Below are 19,204 nucleotides of genomic sequence, written 5' to 3'. Positions count from 1 at the left end.
ACTGTATTTGAAAAACAACGGACTCGGTCTCGACTCGGACTCGACCCTTCAAAGACTCGGTCTTGACTCGGACTCGACTGTATTTGAAAAACAACGGACTCGGTCTCAACTCGGACTCGACCCTTCAAAGACTCGGTCTTGACTCGGACTCGACTGTATTTGAAAAACAACGGACTCGGTCTCAACTCGGACTCGACCCTTCAAAGACTCGGTCTTGACTCGGACTCGACTGTATTTGAAAAACAATGGACTCGGTCTCGACTCGGACTCGACCCTTCAAAGACTCGGTCTTGACTCGGACTCGACTGTATTTGAAAAACAACGGACTCGGTCTCAACTCGGACTCGACCCTTCAAAGACTCGGTCTTGACTCGGACTCGACTGTATTTGAAAAACAATGGACTCGGTCTCGACTCAGACTCGACCCTTCAAAGACTCGGTCTTGACTCTTACTCGGCATAGGCGGTCTCATCCCCATCACTACTAGTCAGAACTGAATAGTTGATATCTGAATGACAGATCCCCTTAAATATGGCAAAAAATTAAATGTGTTACTAGAAACAAAAGAATAGTTACTAGTCACTATCGAAATAAGTACTAGTATCCAATGAATAAGTAATAGTATCTAAAGAAAAGGCACCAGTACCAAAAGAATAAGCACTAGTATCTAAAAAATAAGGACTAGTATCCAATAAATAAGTAATTGTATCTAAAGAAAAGGCACCAGTACCAAAAGAATAAGTACTGGTAGCTAATGAATAAGTACTAGTACGTAATGGAATAGATACTAGTATCTAAAAAATAAGTACTAGTAGCATGAAAATAGAGACTAGTAGGTTTAAATGATAAAATGTTAGACTGGCTTGCCATATAGAGACTATAGGTTTAAATGATAAAATGTTAAAACGGCTTGCCAGCTTGCCTTACTCTGCACGTCCCTGTAGCTTATCGGAATGAAATGCATGTTCGTCTCCTGCAGAGGGCGGTATTGATGAACGAACTCCTCCTCCTTCATTGACGCAATATAGCCGTCTTTCCACTGCACTGCACACGTCACGACAGCCGTCGGACCGGAAGTCATTAATTTGAGTAGTACGGGAGTTGCGTTGAGTTCCGATCCAAAGCCGTTAAAAACAGAGTTACGACACTCTCATAGACCGCCGTATTTAACGGCTCTGTTCCGATCATATGCGTATGCGGAAATCTCGCATTTGAGCTTCGGATGTGTTGAAATATCTGAACTTCTGCGGCTAGACGGTATCAGAGTATGCGACCGGTCGACCGGATATGATGTATTATAATCAAAACTATGAGCGCGAAGCTAGAATTACCTATATTTGCCACTTTAACGTGATTCTGTAAACTACATTTCTGTAAAATGGCGGTTATTAATAATTATGTTAGAAATAATTATGTTATAATTATTAAATCAATATCTTTATTGATTAGCTCTATAAAATCGACTGTGTTTTTTATTCAAGATGTATTGAGGGTCATTTGTTTTGTGTGGATATATTCATGCATGCATTACATTCATTAAAATCATTCATTTTACCATTGTGCATAGCTGAGGTTAACTTTTCAACTATTTCGAAGTTCCGTGCGACTGCCGCTAGGGGGCGAGTGCGCCCATCGTATGCGAATGACGTGTGCAGTGGAAAGGAGGGGAAATGCGCTCATTTCCGAGGCGTTTCCGTTATCTTGCGTTTAGAAGAATCCGCAGGTCACGCGTCTGAGATAATGTGTGCGCGCGCCCTCAGACACAGGATCAGATTCAGATACAGTGACCTATAGGAAGCGCGCGACTTCAACTCGAGGACAACACTGCGGATTAATTTCAACGGTATGAGCTGCAATTATTATGCGTTTACTTTATTTGTTAATGTTAGGTATATCCAGTAATAATACAACTCAATAATCCAACTACAAGTGATTCTATACAGATGTGTGTGTGTGAGAGAGCCTGTGCTTCATGTGTACGTGCTTATGTGTTCTGTGTCTTTGTTTTTGCGTGTCTCTGTAACGGTGATGTAAACAAGTGTAACATTCTGAAACACTTCTATAGACGTTCACCACAGCTGTGAATTGCTGTTCAGAGTAATCATCAAAATAATGTTTTAAGTATATCCTGATATCATTTTCACTATGTACTGATGTCATGCATTTGCATGGCTATTTGCATTTATTTGCACCATTCCCAATATTTGAGTCCAAAGTTGAACAAGCAGCATGCATTTGTACATTCATACAATACACTAACTGTTTAAATTCACTTTACATTAAAAATGAGTGTTATGATGGCATATCTAATTTCTTAGCAACTACACAGTATAGGCATAACACTTGGTAAACTCATGTGTTCGACGTCTGTGAGGCATTTCCTGTGATTGCATTTGCACAAAGACAGCTAGCCTGTCATTGTCCTCGGGTGTTCGTCGTGATCTTGAAGGTTTTGTCCCAGTTGGAGTTCTTTTTTAGGTTTCATAATATTTTTGAAGCTTGACCTGATTTTCTCTTTCTCAGTAGTGTTGAAACTGACATACTTAAAAAAAAATTCACTGAAAGCTTTTTCTTTGAGATATCAACCTAAAATTTGGAACAACTTGTTCAGGTTTTTGGCTCTGATTTTCTTAGTTTTACAGTACAACATGTTTTGAAAATATATTTTAGATAAAATATGGATAATGCATTTTTTACATTGTACATTTTCATAAACTTAAAATTTTATCACTTTTTCTGTTTCACTTTTTCTCTTTATTTCACTTTACAAAAATCTGCCAAATGTTTTCTTTAAAACAAGACCAATCTGACGTCTCTATTCCAAAACATTCTCGAATTACAACCATTTAAGTTGCGTTTTAATGGTTATGCAAAAAAAAAGGAGGGGGGGGGGGTGACACTTAAAGGGGCATCATTATGACTATGATTATGAGCACCATTATGACTGAGATTTATACAGCTGATCGTATGTATGTGTGATTCACAGGTCTCCAGTATGGCGGAGTTGCTGCGGTCGCTCCTAAACGTGGCAGAAAAAGCCGCAAATGTGGCTCGCGTCTGTCGTCAAGAAGCGTCTCTTTTTGAGCTCCTGGTTCAGGAAAAGACAGGACCTGACAAAAACAAGAAATTCGTCCAGGACTTCAAGACGCTTGCTGATGTGGTGATACAGGAAATGATTCGCCATGATGTTTGTGCCCAGGTTCTTAAAAATAAAGCTTTCATTGAGATCAAAATTAATTTTAGTCAAACTGATCAGTTTGTGTTGAGGGCTAAACATTCTCCATTCTTGCTTTATAATTATAGTTTCCAGAATTGAACAGCTTTATTCATGGAGAGGAGTCAAACAAGTTTGAGAATGGGCTTGGTAAGTTACACTGTAATTATGTAATAATTGTGCTGCACTTGAAAGGATTTTATTATGCAATTATATTTAAATGGCATTCACCACTCTTGTGGCACTTGATCTTTGACTCTTTAAGTCAGCTTGAAACGGAAGGCATGCGATGGTCTTTTCTTCCCTACTGTAACGTGTATCCGAGTTGAGTATTGATTTTGTCCATTTTGGATCTCATGTGATTGACAGTTTGCCTCGCCCTGGTCTGGCACCAGTAAACGCCATAGACCGTAAACAAGTGATCAGAGAAGAAAAGAGATGTCACTCAAAGGGTTGCTCTTTATTACAGTATGTGTACTTATTATAGTAATTACAATAACTGGTAATAACTAAGTACATAGTATGTACATTGGAAACAGGACTGAAAAATAAAGTGATTAAAGTTACGAGGCACGTGCATTTAAAAAAATAATGTGCACAAATAAATCCTTTATAATAAATGCTGCACTATTCCATAAAAAAAACAAGAGTTGTCCATTTTGATTTCATAGTGAATTTAACTCAACTGAAATATGGAAAGCTGGCATATTGTGGATTGTTACACAATATAAATAAATATTTCTTTGCATGCAGAAGTTGTTTAGATGATTATTTGGAAAAGTAGAATCAGATATAATTATGCAAACGTTAAAACTGGTTAAATTTAGAGTTGAAGTGCGTTGCGCTGTCCTTGTAGCAGTGGTATAATTTCATAAAGAATCCAAGCAATTCTGTTGTAGACAACATAGGATTGGCCTAGTACAGAGCCCTGTGGGACTCCCTGTTAAGATGCATGATGCTGAAAAAAAAAACACCTTTGTAAGTGCTGTCACAGGCACTGTTTAGACTAAACTCAAGCAAGTGTGTTTCGGATCGCAGTTTTTAGCTTGGTTCATGGGTGTGTATGCCAGGATTTTATTTGGGGTTATGCAAACCATTTTAAAATCAGATGGGATAAAGCCAGTGGGGAGGTTGTGGCCGCAGCACCTTGTAGGCAAATGCTTGCGAGATGATCGTAAAAAAATCATAGATATCATTATGGAGTTTGTAATGAGGATTTGGAGGACCTAAGGAATAGTTAGCATGAGATAGTAATGCAAATGTATGTTTTGAGGTGTTCACGAGATGCCTGGGAATAACATTGTCTTCCATACCTGCAAACTCGTCAACTTTCTGTGAAATTTGTCATTCTGACACTGAATAGGCCGTTTATATTATCTAAGGAGTTTTTTTTTATGAGGGCTTATATGAATTTATATCTGGGAATGTTCAGAAAAATTCCAATTGCTTTTTCTTTTCATCTTCTCATTGTATGGTGTCTAATAAAGTAGCGCAGAGATGCTTTGTGTACAGAGTAACTGCGGTCATTTTTCCATAAGTGTATTTTACATATTTCTACTTTTCCATAAATGCCACCTACTTTTAGAGAGTGAATTTGCATTTTCATTCAGCCCATCTACTAGTTATATAACATGCATAATCATTTATTAGGCTGAAACTTGAGGTTTATCATTTATAAAAATGTTTTTTGTTAACTTGAATGGCAAAATAGTCATTGGTTTTATGGTGATTTACAGTTAAGGATGTTTCCATGTAGTTTCAATAGAACATTGCTACCTAAAAAACATGTAGTTCTATTCTAATTTCGAAATTTTTAACTGCCGATTCCAAGCAATTAAAAAAAATGTATTTAACTGCGATTCCAAGCAATTTTTAGATTTTTATTTATTTATTTAACTGCCGATTCCAAGCTATTTTTAGGTATTTATTTATTAAACTGCCGATTCCAAGCTATTTTTAGATTTTTATTTATTTAACTGCCGATTCCAAGCTATTTTTAGGTATTTATTTATTTAACTGCCGATTCCAAGCTATTTTTAGGTATTTATTTATTTAACTGCCGATTCCAAGCTATTTTTAGGTATTTATTTATTTAACTGCCGATTCCAAGCTATTTTTAGATTTTTATTTATTTAACTGCCGATTCCAAGCTATTTTTATTTATTTATTAAACTGCCGATTCCAAGCTATTTTTAGGTATTTATTTATTTAACTGCCGATTCCAAGCTATTTTTATTTATTTATTAAACTGCCGATTCCAAGCTATTTTTAGGTATTTATTTATTTAACTGCCGATTCCAAGCTATTTTTAGGTATTTATTTATTTAACTGCCGATTCCAAGCTATTTTTAGATTTTTATTTATTTAACTGCCGATTCCAAGCTATTTTTATTTATTTATTAAACTGCCGATTCCAAGCTATTTTTAGGTATTTATTTATTTAACTGCCGATTCCAAGCTATTTTTAGGTATTTATTTATTTAACTGCCGATTCCAAGCTATTTTTAGATTTTTATTTATTTAACTGCCGATTCCAAGCTATTTTTAGATTTTTATTTATTTATTTAACTGCCGATTCCAAGCTATTTTTAGGTATTTATTTATTTAACTGCCGATTCCAAGCTATTTTTAGGTATTTATTTATTTAACTGCCGATTCCAAGCTATTTTTAGATTTTTATTTATTTAACTGCCGATTCCAAGCTATTTTTAGGTATTTATTTATTTAACTGCCGATTCCAAGCTATTTTTAGATTTTTATTTATTTAACTGCCGATTCCAAGCTATTTTTAGGTATTTATTTATTTAACTGCCGATTCCAAGCTATTTTTAGGTATTTATTTATTTAACTGCCGATTCCAAGCTATTTTTAGATTTTTATTTATTTATTAAACTGCCGATTCCAAGCTATTTTTAGGTATTTATTTATTTAACTGCCGATTCCAAGCTATTTTTAGGTATTTATTTATTTAACTGCCGATTCCAAGCTATTTTTAGGTATTTATTTATTTAACTGCCGATTCCAAGCTATTTTTAGATTTTTATTTATTTATTTAACTGCCGATTCCAAGCTATTTTTAGGTATTTATTTATTTAACTGCCGATTCCAAGCTATTTTTAGATTTTTATTTATTTAACTGCCGATTCCAAGCTATTTTTAGATTTTTATTTATTTAACTGCCGATTCCAAGCTATTTTTAGATTTTTATTTATTTATTTAACTGCCGATTCCAAGCTATTTTTAGATTTTTATTTATTTAACTGCCGATTCCAAGCTATTTTTAGATTTTTATTTATTTAACTGCCGATTCCAAGCTATTTTTAGGTATTTATTTATTTAACTGCCGATTCCAAGCTATTTTTAGATTTTTATTTATTTAACTGTCGATTTCAAGCTATTTTTAGATTTTTATTTATTTAACTGCCGATTCCAAGCTATTTTTAGGTATTTATTTATTTAACTGGCGATTCCAAGCTATTTTTAGATTTTTATTTATTTATTAAACTGCCGATTCCAAGCTATTTTTAGATTTTTATTTATTTAACTGCCGATTCCAAGCTATTTTTAGATTTGTTTTTATTTATTTATTAATTTTAGATTTTTATTTATTAAACTGCCAATTCCCAGCTATTTTTAGATTTTTATTTATTAAACTGCCGATTCCAAGCAATTTTTAGATATTTATTTATTTAACTGGCGGTTCCAAGCTTTTTTTTAGATTTTTATTTATTAAACTGCCGATTCCAAGCTATTTTTAGGTATTTATTTATTTAACTGCCGATTCCAAGCTAATTTTAGGTATTTATTTATTTAACTGCCGATTCCAAGCTATTTTTAGATTTTTATTTATTTATTTAACTGCCGATTCCAAGCTATTTTTAGATTTTTATTTATTTATTTAACTGCCGATTCCAAGCTATTTTTAGGTATTTATTTATTTAACTGCCGATTCCAAGCTATTTTTAGATTTTTATTTATTTAACTGCCGATTCCAAGCTATTTTTAGATTTTTATTTATTTATTTAACTGCCGATTCCAAGCTATTTTTAGATTTTTATTTATTTAACTGCCGATTCCAAGCTATTTTTAGATTTTTATTTATTTAACTGCCGATTCCAAGCTATTTTTAGATTTTTATTTATTTAACTGCCGATTCCAAGCTATTTTTAGGTATTTATTTATTTAACTGCCGATTCCAAGCTATTTTTAGATTTTTATTTATTTAACTGTCGATTTCAAGCTATTTTTAGATTTTTATTTATTTAACTGCCGATTCCAAGCTATTTTTAGGTATTTATTTATTTAACTGGCGATTCCAAGCTATTTTTAGATTTTTATTTATTTATTAAACTGCCGATTCCAAGCTATTTTTAGATTTTTATTTATTTAACTGCCGATTCCAAGCTATTTTTAGATTTGTTTTTATTTATTTATTAATTTTAGATTTTTATTTATTAAACTGCCAATTCCCAGCTATTTTTAGATTTTTATTTATTAAACTGCCGATTCCAAGCAATTTTTAGATATTTATTTATTTAACTGGCGGTTCCAAGCTTTTTTTTAGATTTTTATTTATTAAACTGCCGATTCCAAGCTATTTTTAGGTATTTATTTATTTAACTGCCGATTCCAAGCTATTTTTAGGTATTTATTTATTTAACTGCCGATTCCAAGCTATTTTTAGGTATTTATTTATTTAACTGCCGATTCCAAGCTATTTTTATTTATTTATTAAACTGCCGATTCCAAGCTATTTTTAGGTATTTATTTATTTAACTGCCGATTCCAAGCTATTTTTAGGTATTTATTTATTTAACTGCCGATTCCAAGCTATTTTTAGATTTTTATTTATTTAACTGCCGATTCCAAGCTATTTTTATTTATTTATTAAACTGCCGATTCCAAGCTATTTTTAGGTATTTATTTATTTAACTGCCGATTCCAAGCTATTTTTAGGTATTTATTTATTTAACTGCCGATTCCAAGCTATTTTTAGATTTTTATTTATTTAACTGCCGATTCCAAGCTATTTTTAGATTTTTATTTATTTATTTAACTGCCGATTCCAAGCTATTTTTAGGTATTTATTTATTTAACTGCCGATTCCAAGCTATTTTTAGGTATTTATTTATTTAACTGCCGATTCCAAGCTATTTTTAGATTTTTATTTATTTAACTGCCGATTCCAAGCTATTTTTAGGTATTTATTTATTTAACTGCCGATTCCAAGCTATTTTTAGATTTTTATTTATTTAACTGCCGATTCCAAGCTATTTTTAGGTATTTATTTATTTAACTGCCGATTCCAAGCTATTTTTAGGTATTTATTTATTTAACTGCCGATTCCAAGCTATTTTTAGATTTTTATTTATTTATTAAACTGCCGATTCCAAGCTATTTTTAGGTATTTATTTATTTAACTGCCGATTCCAAGCTATTTTTAGGTATTTATTTATTTAACTGCCGATTCCAAGCTATTTTTAGGTATTTATTTATTTAACTGCCGATTCCAAGCTATTTTTAGATTTTTATTTATTTATTTAACTGCCGATTCCAAGCTATTTTTAGGTATTTATTTATTTAACTGCCGATTCCAAGCTATTTTTAGATTTTTATTTATTTAACTGCCGATTCCAAGCTATTTTTAGATTTTTATTTATTTAACTGCCGATTCCAAGCTATTTTTAGATTTTTATTTATTTATTTAACTGCCGATTCCAAGCTATTTTTAGATTTTTATTTATTTAACTGCCGATTCCAAGCTATTTTTAGATTTTTATTTATTTAACTGCCGATTCCAAGCTATTTTTAGGTATTTATTTATTTAACTGCCGATTCCAAGCTATTTTTAGATTTTTATTTATTTAACTGTCGATTTCAAGCTATTTTTAGATTTTTATTTATTTAACTGCCGATTCCAAGCTATTTTTAGGTATTTATTTATTTAACTGGCGATTCCAAGCTATTTTTAGATTTTTATTTATTTATTAAACTGCCGATTCCAAGCTATTTTTAGATTTTTATTTATTTAACTGCCGATTCCAAGCTATTTTTAGATTTGTTTTTATTTATTTATTAATTTTAGATTTTTATTTATTAAACTGCCAATTCCCAGCTATTTTTAGATTTTTATTTATTAAACTGCCGATTCCAAGCAATTTTTAGATATTTATTTATTTAACTGGCGGTTCCAAGCTTTTTTTTAGATTTTTATTTATTAAACTGCCGATTCCAAGCTATTTTTAGGTATTTATTTATTTAACTGCCGATTCCAAGCTAATTTTAGGTATTTATTTATTTAACTGCCGATTCCAAGCTATTTTTAGATTTTTATTTATTTATTTAACTGCCGATTCCAAGCTATTTTTAGATTTTTATTTATTTATTTAACTGCCGATTCCAAGCTATTTTTAGGTATTTATTTATTTAACTGCCGATTCCAAGCTATTTTTAGATTTTTATTTATTTAACTGCCGATTCCAAGCTATTTTTAGATTTTTATTTATTTATTTAACTGCCGATTCCAAGCTATTTTTAGATTTTTATTTATTTAACTGCCGATTCCAAGCTATTTTTAGATTTTTATTTATTTAACTGCCGATTCCAAGCTATTTTTAGATTTTTATTTATTTAACTGCCGATTCCAAGCTATTTTTAGGTATTTATTTATTTAACTGCCGATTCCAAGCTATTTTTAGATTTTTATTTATTTAACTGTCGATTTCAAGCTATTTTTAGATTTTTATTTATTTAACTGCCGATTCCAAGCTATTTTTAGGTATTTATTTATTTAACTGGCGATTCCAAGCTATTTTTAGATTTTTATTTATTTATTAAACTGCCGATTCCAAGCTATTTTTAGATTTTTATTTATTTAACTGCCGATTCCAAGCTATTTTTAGATTTGTTTTTATTTATTTATTAATTTTAGATTTTTATTTATTAAACTGCCAATTCCCAGCTATTTTTAGATTTTTATTTATTAAACTGCCGATTCCAAGCAATTTTTAGATATTTATTTATTTAACTGGCGGTTCCAAGCTTTTTTTTAGATTTTTATTTATTAAACTGCCGATTCCAAGCTATTTTTAGGTATTTATTTATTTAACTGCCGATTCCAAGCTATTTTTAGGTATTTATTTATTTAACTGCCGATTCCAAGCTATTTTTAGGTATTTATTTATTTAACTGCCGATTCCAAGCTATTTTTAGATTTTTATTTATTTAACTGCCGATTCCAAGCTATTTTTAGGTATTTATTTATTTAACTGCCGATTCCAAGCTATTTTTAGGTATTTATTTATTTAACTGCCGATTCCAAGCTATTTTTAGATTTTTATTTATTTAACTGCCGATTCCAAGCTATTTTTAGATTTTTATTTATTTATTTAACTGCCGATTCCAAGCTATTTTTAGGTATTTATTTATTTAACTGCCGATTCCAAGCTATTTTTAGATTTTTATTTATTTATTAAACTGCCGATTCCAAGCTATTTTTAGGTATTTATTTATTTAACTGCCGATTCCAAGCTATTTTTAGGTATTTATTTATTTATTAAACTGCCGATTCCAAGCTATTTTTAGATTTTTATTTATTTAACTGCCGATTCCAAGCTATTTTTAGGTATTTATTTATTTAACTGCCGATTCCAAGCTATTTTTAGGTATTTATTTATTTAACTGCCGATTCCAAGCTATTTTTAGATTTTTATTTATTTAACTGCCGATTCCAAGCTATTTTTAGATTTTTATTTATTTAACTGCCGATTCCAAGCTATTTTTAGATTTTTATTTATTTATTTAACTGCCGATTCCAAGCTATTTTTAGATTTTTATTTATTTAACTGCCGATTCCAAGCTATTTTTAGATTTTTATTTATTTAACTGCCGATTCCAAGCTATTTTTAGGTATTTATTTATTTATTTAACTGCCGATTCCAAGCTATTTTTTGATTTTTATTTATTTAACTGTCGATTTCAAGCTATTTTTAGATTTTTATTTATTTAACTGCCGATTCCAAGCTATTTCTAGATTTTTATTTATTTAACTGCCGATTCCAAGCTATTTTTAGATTTTTATTTATTTATTAAACTACCGATTCCAAGCTATTTTTAGATTTTTTTTTATTTAACTGCCGATTCCAAGCTATTTTAGATATTTATTTATTTATTAAACTGCCGATTCCAAGCTATTTTCAGATTTGTTTTTATTTATTTAACTGCCGATTCCAAGCTATTTTTAGATTTTTATTTATTAAACTGCCGATTCCAAGCAATTTTTAGATATTTATTTAACTGGCGGTTCCAAGCTTTTTTTTAGATTTTTATTTATTAAACTGCCGATTCCAAGCAATTTTTTAATTTATTTATTAAACTGCCGATTCCAAGCTATTTTTAGATTTTTATTTATTTATTAAACTACCGATTCCCAGCTATTTTTAGATTTTTATTTATTTAACTGCCGATTCCAAGCTATTTTTATTTAACTGCCGATTCCAAGCTATTTTTATTTATTTAACTGCCGATTCCAAGCTATTTTTATTTATTAAACTGCCGATTCCAAGCTATTTTTAGATATTAAGTTATTAAACTGCCGATTCTAAGCTATTTTTAGATATTAAGTTATTAAACTGCCGATTCCAATCTATTTTTAGATTTTTATTTATTTATTAAACTGACAATTCCAAGCTATTTTTAGATTTTTATTTATTTATTAAATTGACGATTCCAAGCTATTTTTAGATTTTTATTTATTTAACTGCCGATTCCAAGCTATTTTTAGATTTTTATTTATTTTTTAACTGCCGATTCCAAGCTATTTTTAGATATTTATTTATTTAACTGCCGATTCCAAGCTATTTTTAGATTTCTATTTATTAAACTGCCGATTCCAAGCTATTTTTAGATATTTATTTATTTAACTGCCGATTCCAAGCTATTTTTAGATTTCTATTTATTAAACTGCCGATTCCAAGCTATTTAAAAAATATATTTATTTAACTGCGATTCCAAGCAATTTTTTGATTTTTTTTTTCATTTAACTGCCGATTCCAAACTATTTTTATTTATTAAACTGCCGATCTCAAGCTATTTTTAGATTTTTATTTATTTATTTAACTGCCGATTCCAAGCTATTTTTAGAAATTAATTTATTTAACTGCCGATTCCAAGCTATTTTTAGAATTTTATTTATTTAACTGCCGATTCCAAGCTATTTTTAGAATTGTATTAATTTAACTGCCGATTCCAAGCTATTTTTATTTATTAAACTGCCGATTCCAAGCTATTTTTAGATTTTTGTTTATTTATTTAACTGCCGATTCCAAGCTATTTTTAGAATTTTATTAATTTAACTTCCAATTCCAAGCTATTTTTAGAATTGTATTAATTTAACTGCCGATTCCAAGCTATTTTTAGAAATGTATTTATTTAACTGCCGATTCCAAGCTATTTTTAGTTGTTGTTTTTTTTTCGTAACTTTATTTTGATGGTCCCTTTTGAACATTCTGTTAACTATAAGTAACTTTGCAACTACATGTCAACTAATTCTCATTAGAGTATTAGTGGAGTGTTTAATATCTGCTTACTCTTTATTGTGATGATCCTCCAACAGACACTCTACTGACTATAAGTAACTTTACAACTACGTGTCAACTTACTCTAACCCTAACAGTCTACTAATACTCTAATGAGAGTTAGTAGACATGAAGGTGGAATGTTACTTATAGACAACAGAATGTGTTAAAGGGACCATCAAAATAAAGTGAAACCTTTTATTTAACTGCCGATTCCAAGCTATTTTTTGTTTTTGACTGCCGACTTCAAGCAATTTTTTCATTTATTTTTAACTATGCTTCTGTGTTGGCAAAGAACACTCAAACTCAGTGCTAGTCAATGTATTAATGGAATAAATTGTGATTGTATGTCCATCAGGGGAGAGTGTTACAGTGACGGTCTGTGCTCGGGAACAGGACACAACTGCTCTGTTGGCTAAAGTCCTGGATGGGGATCAAACCGCCGCGTCCCTCCTGAGCAAAGCCATCCATCAGGACCTTCAGCTCCGAGACGAAGCCGCTGAATCTCTGCAGCTATCAATCAGCCCAGCCGAAGTGGGCATCTGGATCGATCCCATCGGTAATGCATTTGTTATTTTCTGTCCATAAAATTAAATAATTTGTTTAACTCAGATATTTAGTTTTACATGTACAGTATTCTGCTTAGACTAGTCTTACCAGTTAGTCATCTAATTTTTAGTCTTAAAGGGATAATTCACCCAGTGATTTACTCACCCTGAAGACATCTATGACATTCTTCTTTCAGACGAGTTATATTTAAAAAGTGTCCTGGCTCTTTCAAGTGTGATGGATAGATGCAGTTGTATGGACTTCAAAAAAAATGGTGCCCATTCACTCCCATTATCAAGCTTGGAAGAGCCAGGACATTTTTTAATACAACTCCGATTTTATTCATCTGAAACAATGTCATATACACCTAGGATGGCTTCAGGGTGAGAAATCATGGGCTAATTTTTATCTTTTAACTTTAACTTAGCAGCTTTGTTTATGCAACCGTCAGTCAGGTTTGTCATTGTTCAGTAGTTGCAGAACTAGTTGCAGGCATGTACAGGAGATATTCATGTTAAAACTATGTGGAAAAAGGCAAATGTGAAACATCACTACAGAAACTGTGGCTGAAACTGGAAACATTGTTTTGAAACGGTTCAACCTGTAGAATGGAAAACAAAAGTTCAGACAAGTTAAATGTTTGAGGCCTCTCGCTGTTCATAAACCTCTAAGACTAGTCTTACAAGTTAGACATCAAATTCGTTTCTATTTATCAGCGTGTTAATTGTTCAGGTTGTCAACAGATGTATTTGGTTATTTTCTTTGAACAGACAGTACAAGTCAGTACATTGAAGGGAAAGAGGAAGAGGAGCCGGATGAAGGCTTTTGTCCTGCTGGACTCCCGTGTGCTCTGGTTCTGATTGGGGTTTATTTACGAGCCACTGGTCAACCAGTCATGGGTGTCATAAACCAGCCGTTCAACCGCAAACACTCCACGGGTAAAGGGTAAGATAAATGTAGTCACAGCTAAAGGGGTTTATTACACAATAGTAAATAAATACCTTAATTAAATCTCTATGTATCACTTAAGTTATACTGATTAAGAGTTTCAAGAACTACAATTATTACTCATTTCATATCCGTCACAGTGAATTGTAGAGATGCATGACAAAACAAAGTTGTATCCAAAATAAATGGTCTTTATTTAATCCACAAAAGAAAACTCAGGAGATCGTAGGAGAAATACACGCAATCATGTTAAACTAAGACGACACCGGACCGGTTTTACGTGCAAACCAATGTGTCAATTTGAAGAGCAATTCGCCAAAAATAAACAACAACAAAAAAAACTCCCTAAAGATTCATGTAAAAACAGAAAAACGCTTTTTTAGCTTGACAGAGACCAAAAAAAATCAAATATGAGACATGAAGAACTACTCAAAACAAAAATTCTCTTTGTGTTACAGGTCAATTTGACCCGAATATTTTTGTTCTTAATTAGCTGCACAGACACTGCATTAAAACATTCTTGATGTTTTTGTGTTATCACTACTTGTAGTGACTATTTCTATGCTGAGGTGCAAATAACTAAACTAAGTATAAATAGTATTTAACATTGTGTAAATACTGCCTTTACATATTACTGGTCCCCAAGCTTTAAAAGTATTGGTTTCAAAATAGTAATCGAGAGATCCAAAAAACAAACATCATTTCACAGACTTTTTTGTCTAAATTAAGAAATTGAGTATTTTGCCTGGATTATTCTTCAATTTTGAGTAAACCGTAAGTCTTAAATTTCATAATTTCTCATGTATTTCATGTATTAGTGTTTGACCAACTCCAATGAAGGTTTTCTGTTTTTACCTGACTCTTTGCTGTTTTACAAAATGTTGATTTTTGGTGAATTTCATGGAAACCATGTCGGTTTGAACCCCAATACAATCAATAGCTGCTTTTGCACCGACTGGCCGAACGGTTCCAGTTATATTCCCACTTGAGCTTGGTTCGGCACAGCACCATAATGATCCGTTCTCGGTCCCGAATTCTCAGAACGGTTGAAAAAAAGAAACCATATCCATACCGGAAAATTAATCTGATTACATCATGCACGTTACTTGTAACACGTTTTACTCATCGCATCAAAAAAGTAATCTGATTACATCATGCACGTTACTTGTAACACGTTTTACTCATTGCATCAAAAAAGTAATCTAATTACATCATGCACGTTACTTGTAACACGTTTTACTCATTGCATCAAAAAAGTAATCTAATTACATCATGCACGTTACTTGTAACACGTTTTACTCATTGCATCAAAAAAGTAATCTAATTACATCATGCACGTTACTTGTAACACGTTTTTACTCATCGCATCAAAAGAGTAATCTGATTACATCATGCACGTTACTTGTAACACGTTTTACTCATTGCATCAAAAAAGTAATCTAATTACATCATGCACGTTACTTGTAACACGTTTTTACTCATCGCATCAAAAGAGTAATCTGATTACATCATGCACGTTACTTGTAACACGTTTTTACTCATTGCATCAAAAAAGTAATCTAATTACATCATGCACGTTACTTGTAACACGTTTTTACTCATCGCATCAAAAAAGTAATCTGATTACATCATGCACGTTACTTGTAACACGTTTTTACTCATCACATCAAAAAAGTAATCTAATTACATCATGCACGTTACTTGTAACACGTTTTTACTCATTGCATCAAAAAAGTAATCTAATTACATCATGCACGTTACTTGTAACACGTTTTTACTCATTGCATCAAAAAAGTAATCTAATTACATCATGCACGTTACTTGTAACACGTTTTACTCATCGCATCAAAAAAGTAATCTGATTACATCATGCACGTTACTTGTAACACGTTTTTACTCATCGCATCAAAAAAGTAATCTGATTACATCATGCACGTTACTTGTAACACGTTTTACTCATCGCATCAAAAAAGTAATCTGATTACATCATGCAAGTTACTTGTAACACGTTTTTACTCATCGCATCAAAAAAGTAATCTGATTACATCATGCACGTTACTTGTAACACGTTTTTACTCATCGCATCAAAAAAGTAATCTAATTACATCATGCACGTTACTTGTAACACGTTTTTACTCATTGCATCAAAAAAGTAATCTAATAACATCATGCACGTTACTTGTAACACGTTTTACTCATCGCATCAAAAAAGTAATCTAATTACATCATGCACGTTACTTGTAACACGTTTTTACTCATCGCATCAAAAAAGTAATCTAATTACATCATGCACGTTACTTGTAACACGTTTTACTCATTGCATCAAAAAAGTAATCTGATTACATCATGCACGTTACTTGTAACACGTTTTTACTCATCACATCAAAAAAGTAATCTAATTACATCATGCACGTTACTTGTAACACGTTTTTACTCATTGCATCAAAAAAGTAATCTAATTACATCATGCACGTTACTTGTAACACGTTTTTACTCATTGCATCATAAAAGTAATCTGATTACATCATGCACGTTTATGTGAAAAAAGGTGTCACAAAATTTCAAGAATAAATAAACTGTTTAACCACTGCTATGGAGTGTGGGTCAAAAACACAGTAAGAAAGATTGAAGCTATCATGACCCAATATGTAGGTTACTGTATCACATAATGTCTTGATTTTGTCCTGATTGTAGATGGAAAGGCCAGCACATCTGGGGTGTCTCGTATGGAGATGTGAACGTGTGCTCGTTCACTCGGCCGTCGAATCCTCAGAAGAGCGAGCGTTTGTCGGTTCTGCTGAGCTCCAGCGAGAGACCCGCTGTGAAGAACGCGCTCGCGCCGCTTTCCAACGGACCGCTGATGTTTGCGTCGGGCGCGGGATACAAGCTCCTGTGTGTGGCGCGGGGTCTGGCGGACGTGTACGTGCTGTCGGAGGCGAGCACGTTTAAGTGGGACTCATGCGCTCCTCATGCGGTGCTGCGGGCGCTGGGTGGAGGAGTGTCTGATCTGAGCCAGTGTCTCCAAGGTCACACAACCCAACTCACATACCATCAACCACACACACACTGTCAAGGGGTGGAGAGATGGGCCAACCGGGGAGGAGTCATCGCTTACTTGGACTCCAGCGTTATTGAGAAAGTCGTGAAGGCGCTTGCTGGAAAGATATGACAAAGATATTATGCAAGTTTGTATTTTTTTGCATAATCTTATGTCCTTTATGATTCTAGTTTCATAATGTATAGTGGCATATTCAAATGTTAATATAAAGCTGTGGGGGGTTTTTTTAAGGAAAAAAAATATCATACTTATCTACAAAGTTGACATTTTTGGAAGAAGTTTCATTTAAGAGAAAGGGGAAAGGGAATCAATCACTGTTTCATTACAGATGATATCAAACACTTTACAGTTACTTGAGACGAAAGGAAAGCTATAAACTGACAGTTCTCTGGGTTTGGATTGTCATGTGTAACACATGGACATTCATGCCCTTTTATAGTGATGTTTTTGACTTATTTTTTTCACTGAAACATTACTAGTGCAATGAGAGTCTCTCACCGGAACGACATTTGGCTTGAGTTGTACTTCACTGTCTCATTCTAAACCTTCACGGGCATTTAATAAAATATTCTGCAAAAACTAGACATGTTTAAGAAATATTGTGGAATATTATTACAATTTAAATGAACTGTATTCTATGTGAATATATTGTAAACTGTAATTTATTCCTGTGATCAAAGCTGAATCTTGTAATTGTGATTAAATAAATGCAGCTTTGACCATCAGTGTATGTCATAAGAAAAACATTGCTTTACATACAGCAATCTTTGTTCAGTATTTATGGGATATTTTATGTTCAAGACTTATAGCTGTTACAGTCCGTAACACAGGCTTAATTATGTATTGAAATTTTAAATAATGAAGACTTCAAAAAAATGAAAATATTGTTTTTGGGTATATTTGTTACCATAATGGAAAAACTTTGAGAGCAAAGGATGGGGAAAGTGTGTTAAACATCTCAGAGGAACATTGATGCCCTTTTATGTGCAAAAACCATCAAATAGATCCTCATTTAATTCTCTCTTGGCTTTGTGTCAGTGCTTATGACTAGACGGATCCAAAGCGTCACTTCACACTACACACACAGGTCATGTGATCGAGTCAATTTATAGCAAATACTGGATAAATTATTCAAAATGGTGGTCACAAATCACCTTTTCACATTAACAAAACCCCCTTGGCTGTTCTGTCAAAATATCCACAATCAGCATTGGGGAAATGTACTTTTAAAAGTAATGCATTATAAAATTGTTACTCCCTCAAATTAAGTGACTATTGTTACGTTACTTTTGCGTTACTTTCTCGAATCTTTTTGCAGCCTTGCTTTTTTAAATCTTTTTTGTAAGCGTTTAACACATTTATGTATTCAACAACAGTCTATATAACATCAGCTTTTTTTAAAAACACATTTAGAATATTATATTCTGAGCACTTAAATATTTCATAGAGCGATGTACGGCATACAAAAGATCTCTTAAAACAACGAGTTTTATGTAAAACTCAAGTTACGTGCATTACGTAATCAGATTACTTTTTGGATGTATACCGATTACGTAATGCGCATTACTTTACTCGTTGCATCAAAAAAGCAATCTGATTATGTAATGAATGATGTTACTTATGTGTTCCCCACCCCAACACTATCCACAATTATGTTTGCATGAAGGGTAGATCGAAATTAAGTTTAATAAAGTGTAATAAAGTTATTTGCGTTGCAGAAGACATACAAATGTTAATTTGACAATTGTTTGTGGTTCTAAATTGCAAGTACAATATCACCAGGAAACAAGTCTGATATATTACAGTCCCACACTGCAGGAGTGCAAAAGAAATCTAGCCAGCATAATCTTACATTACGCC

General features: G+C 32.1%; 1 protein-coding gene across 2 annotated transcripts; it reads left to right on the top strand.

Moving 5' to 3' along the window:
* The first annotated feature begins 987 nt into the window (after positions 1–987).
* On the top strand, positions 988–18,069 carry inpp1 (inositol polyphosphate-1-phosphatase). Of its 2 annotated transcripts, XM_077204410.1 has the most exons (6): positions 988–1,843; positions 2,987–3,199; positions 3,304–3,364; positions 13,148–13,348; positions 14,109–14,283; positions 16,981–18,069. In XM_077204410.1, the coding sequence occupies exons 2-6, from the start codon at positions 2,996–2,998 to the stop codon at positions 17,453–17,455; spliced, it is 1,116 nt and encodes a 371-aa protein (XP_077060525.1). In that variant the 5' UTR covers positions 988–1,843; positions 2,987–2,995; the 3' UTR covers positions 17,456–18,069. The 2 variants fall into 2 exon arrangements, with proteins under 2 accessions (XP_077060525.1, XP_077060524.1); XM_077204409.1 differs by lacking the exon at positions 988–1,843 and having other exon boundaries at positions 2,898–3,199.
* Positions 18,070–19,204: the final 1,135 nt, after the last annotated feature.

The sequence above is a fragment of the Siphateles boraxobius genome, unplaced genomic scaffold, assembly GCF_051911475.1.
Source record: "Siphateles boraxobius isolate OS27281-9 unplaced genomic scaffold, OSU_SipBor_1 5, whole genome shotgun sequence".
NCBI lineage: Eukaryota > Metazoa > Chordata > Actinopteri > Cypriniformes > Leuciscidae > Siphateles > Siphateles boraxobius.
The sequence above is the reverse complement of the archived record's forward strand: the minus strand, read 5'-3'. Positions and strand labels throughout refer to the sequence as shown.

Bases quoted from the DNA above. Each gene is read 5' to 3' on its own strand.
- inpp1 (XM_077204409.1), top strand. From the start codon at position 2,972: ATGTGTGATTCACAGGTCTCCAGTATGGCGGAGTTGCTGCGGTCGCTC. The intron at 3,200-3,303 runs GTTCTTAAAAAT...TTATAATTATAG, and splicing joins GCCATGATGTTTGTGCCCAG to TTTCCAGAATTGAACAGCTT. The intron at 3,365-13,147 runs GTAAGTTACACT...TATGTCCATCAG, and splicing joins CAAGTTTGAGAATGGGCTTG to GGGAGAGTGTTACAGTGACG.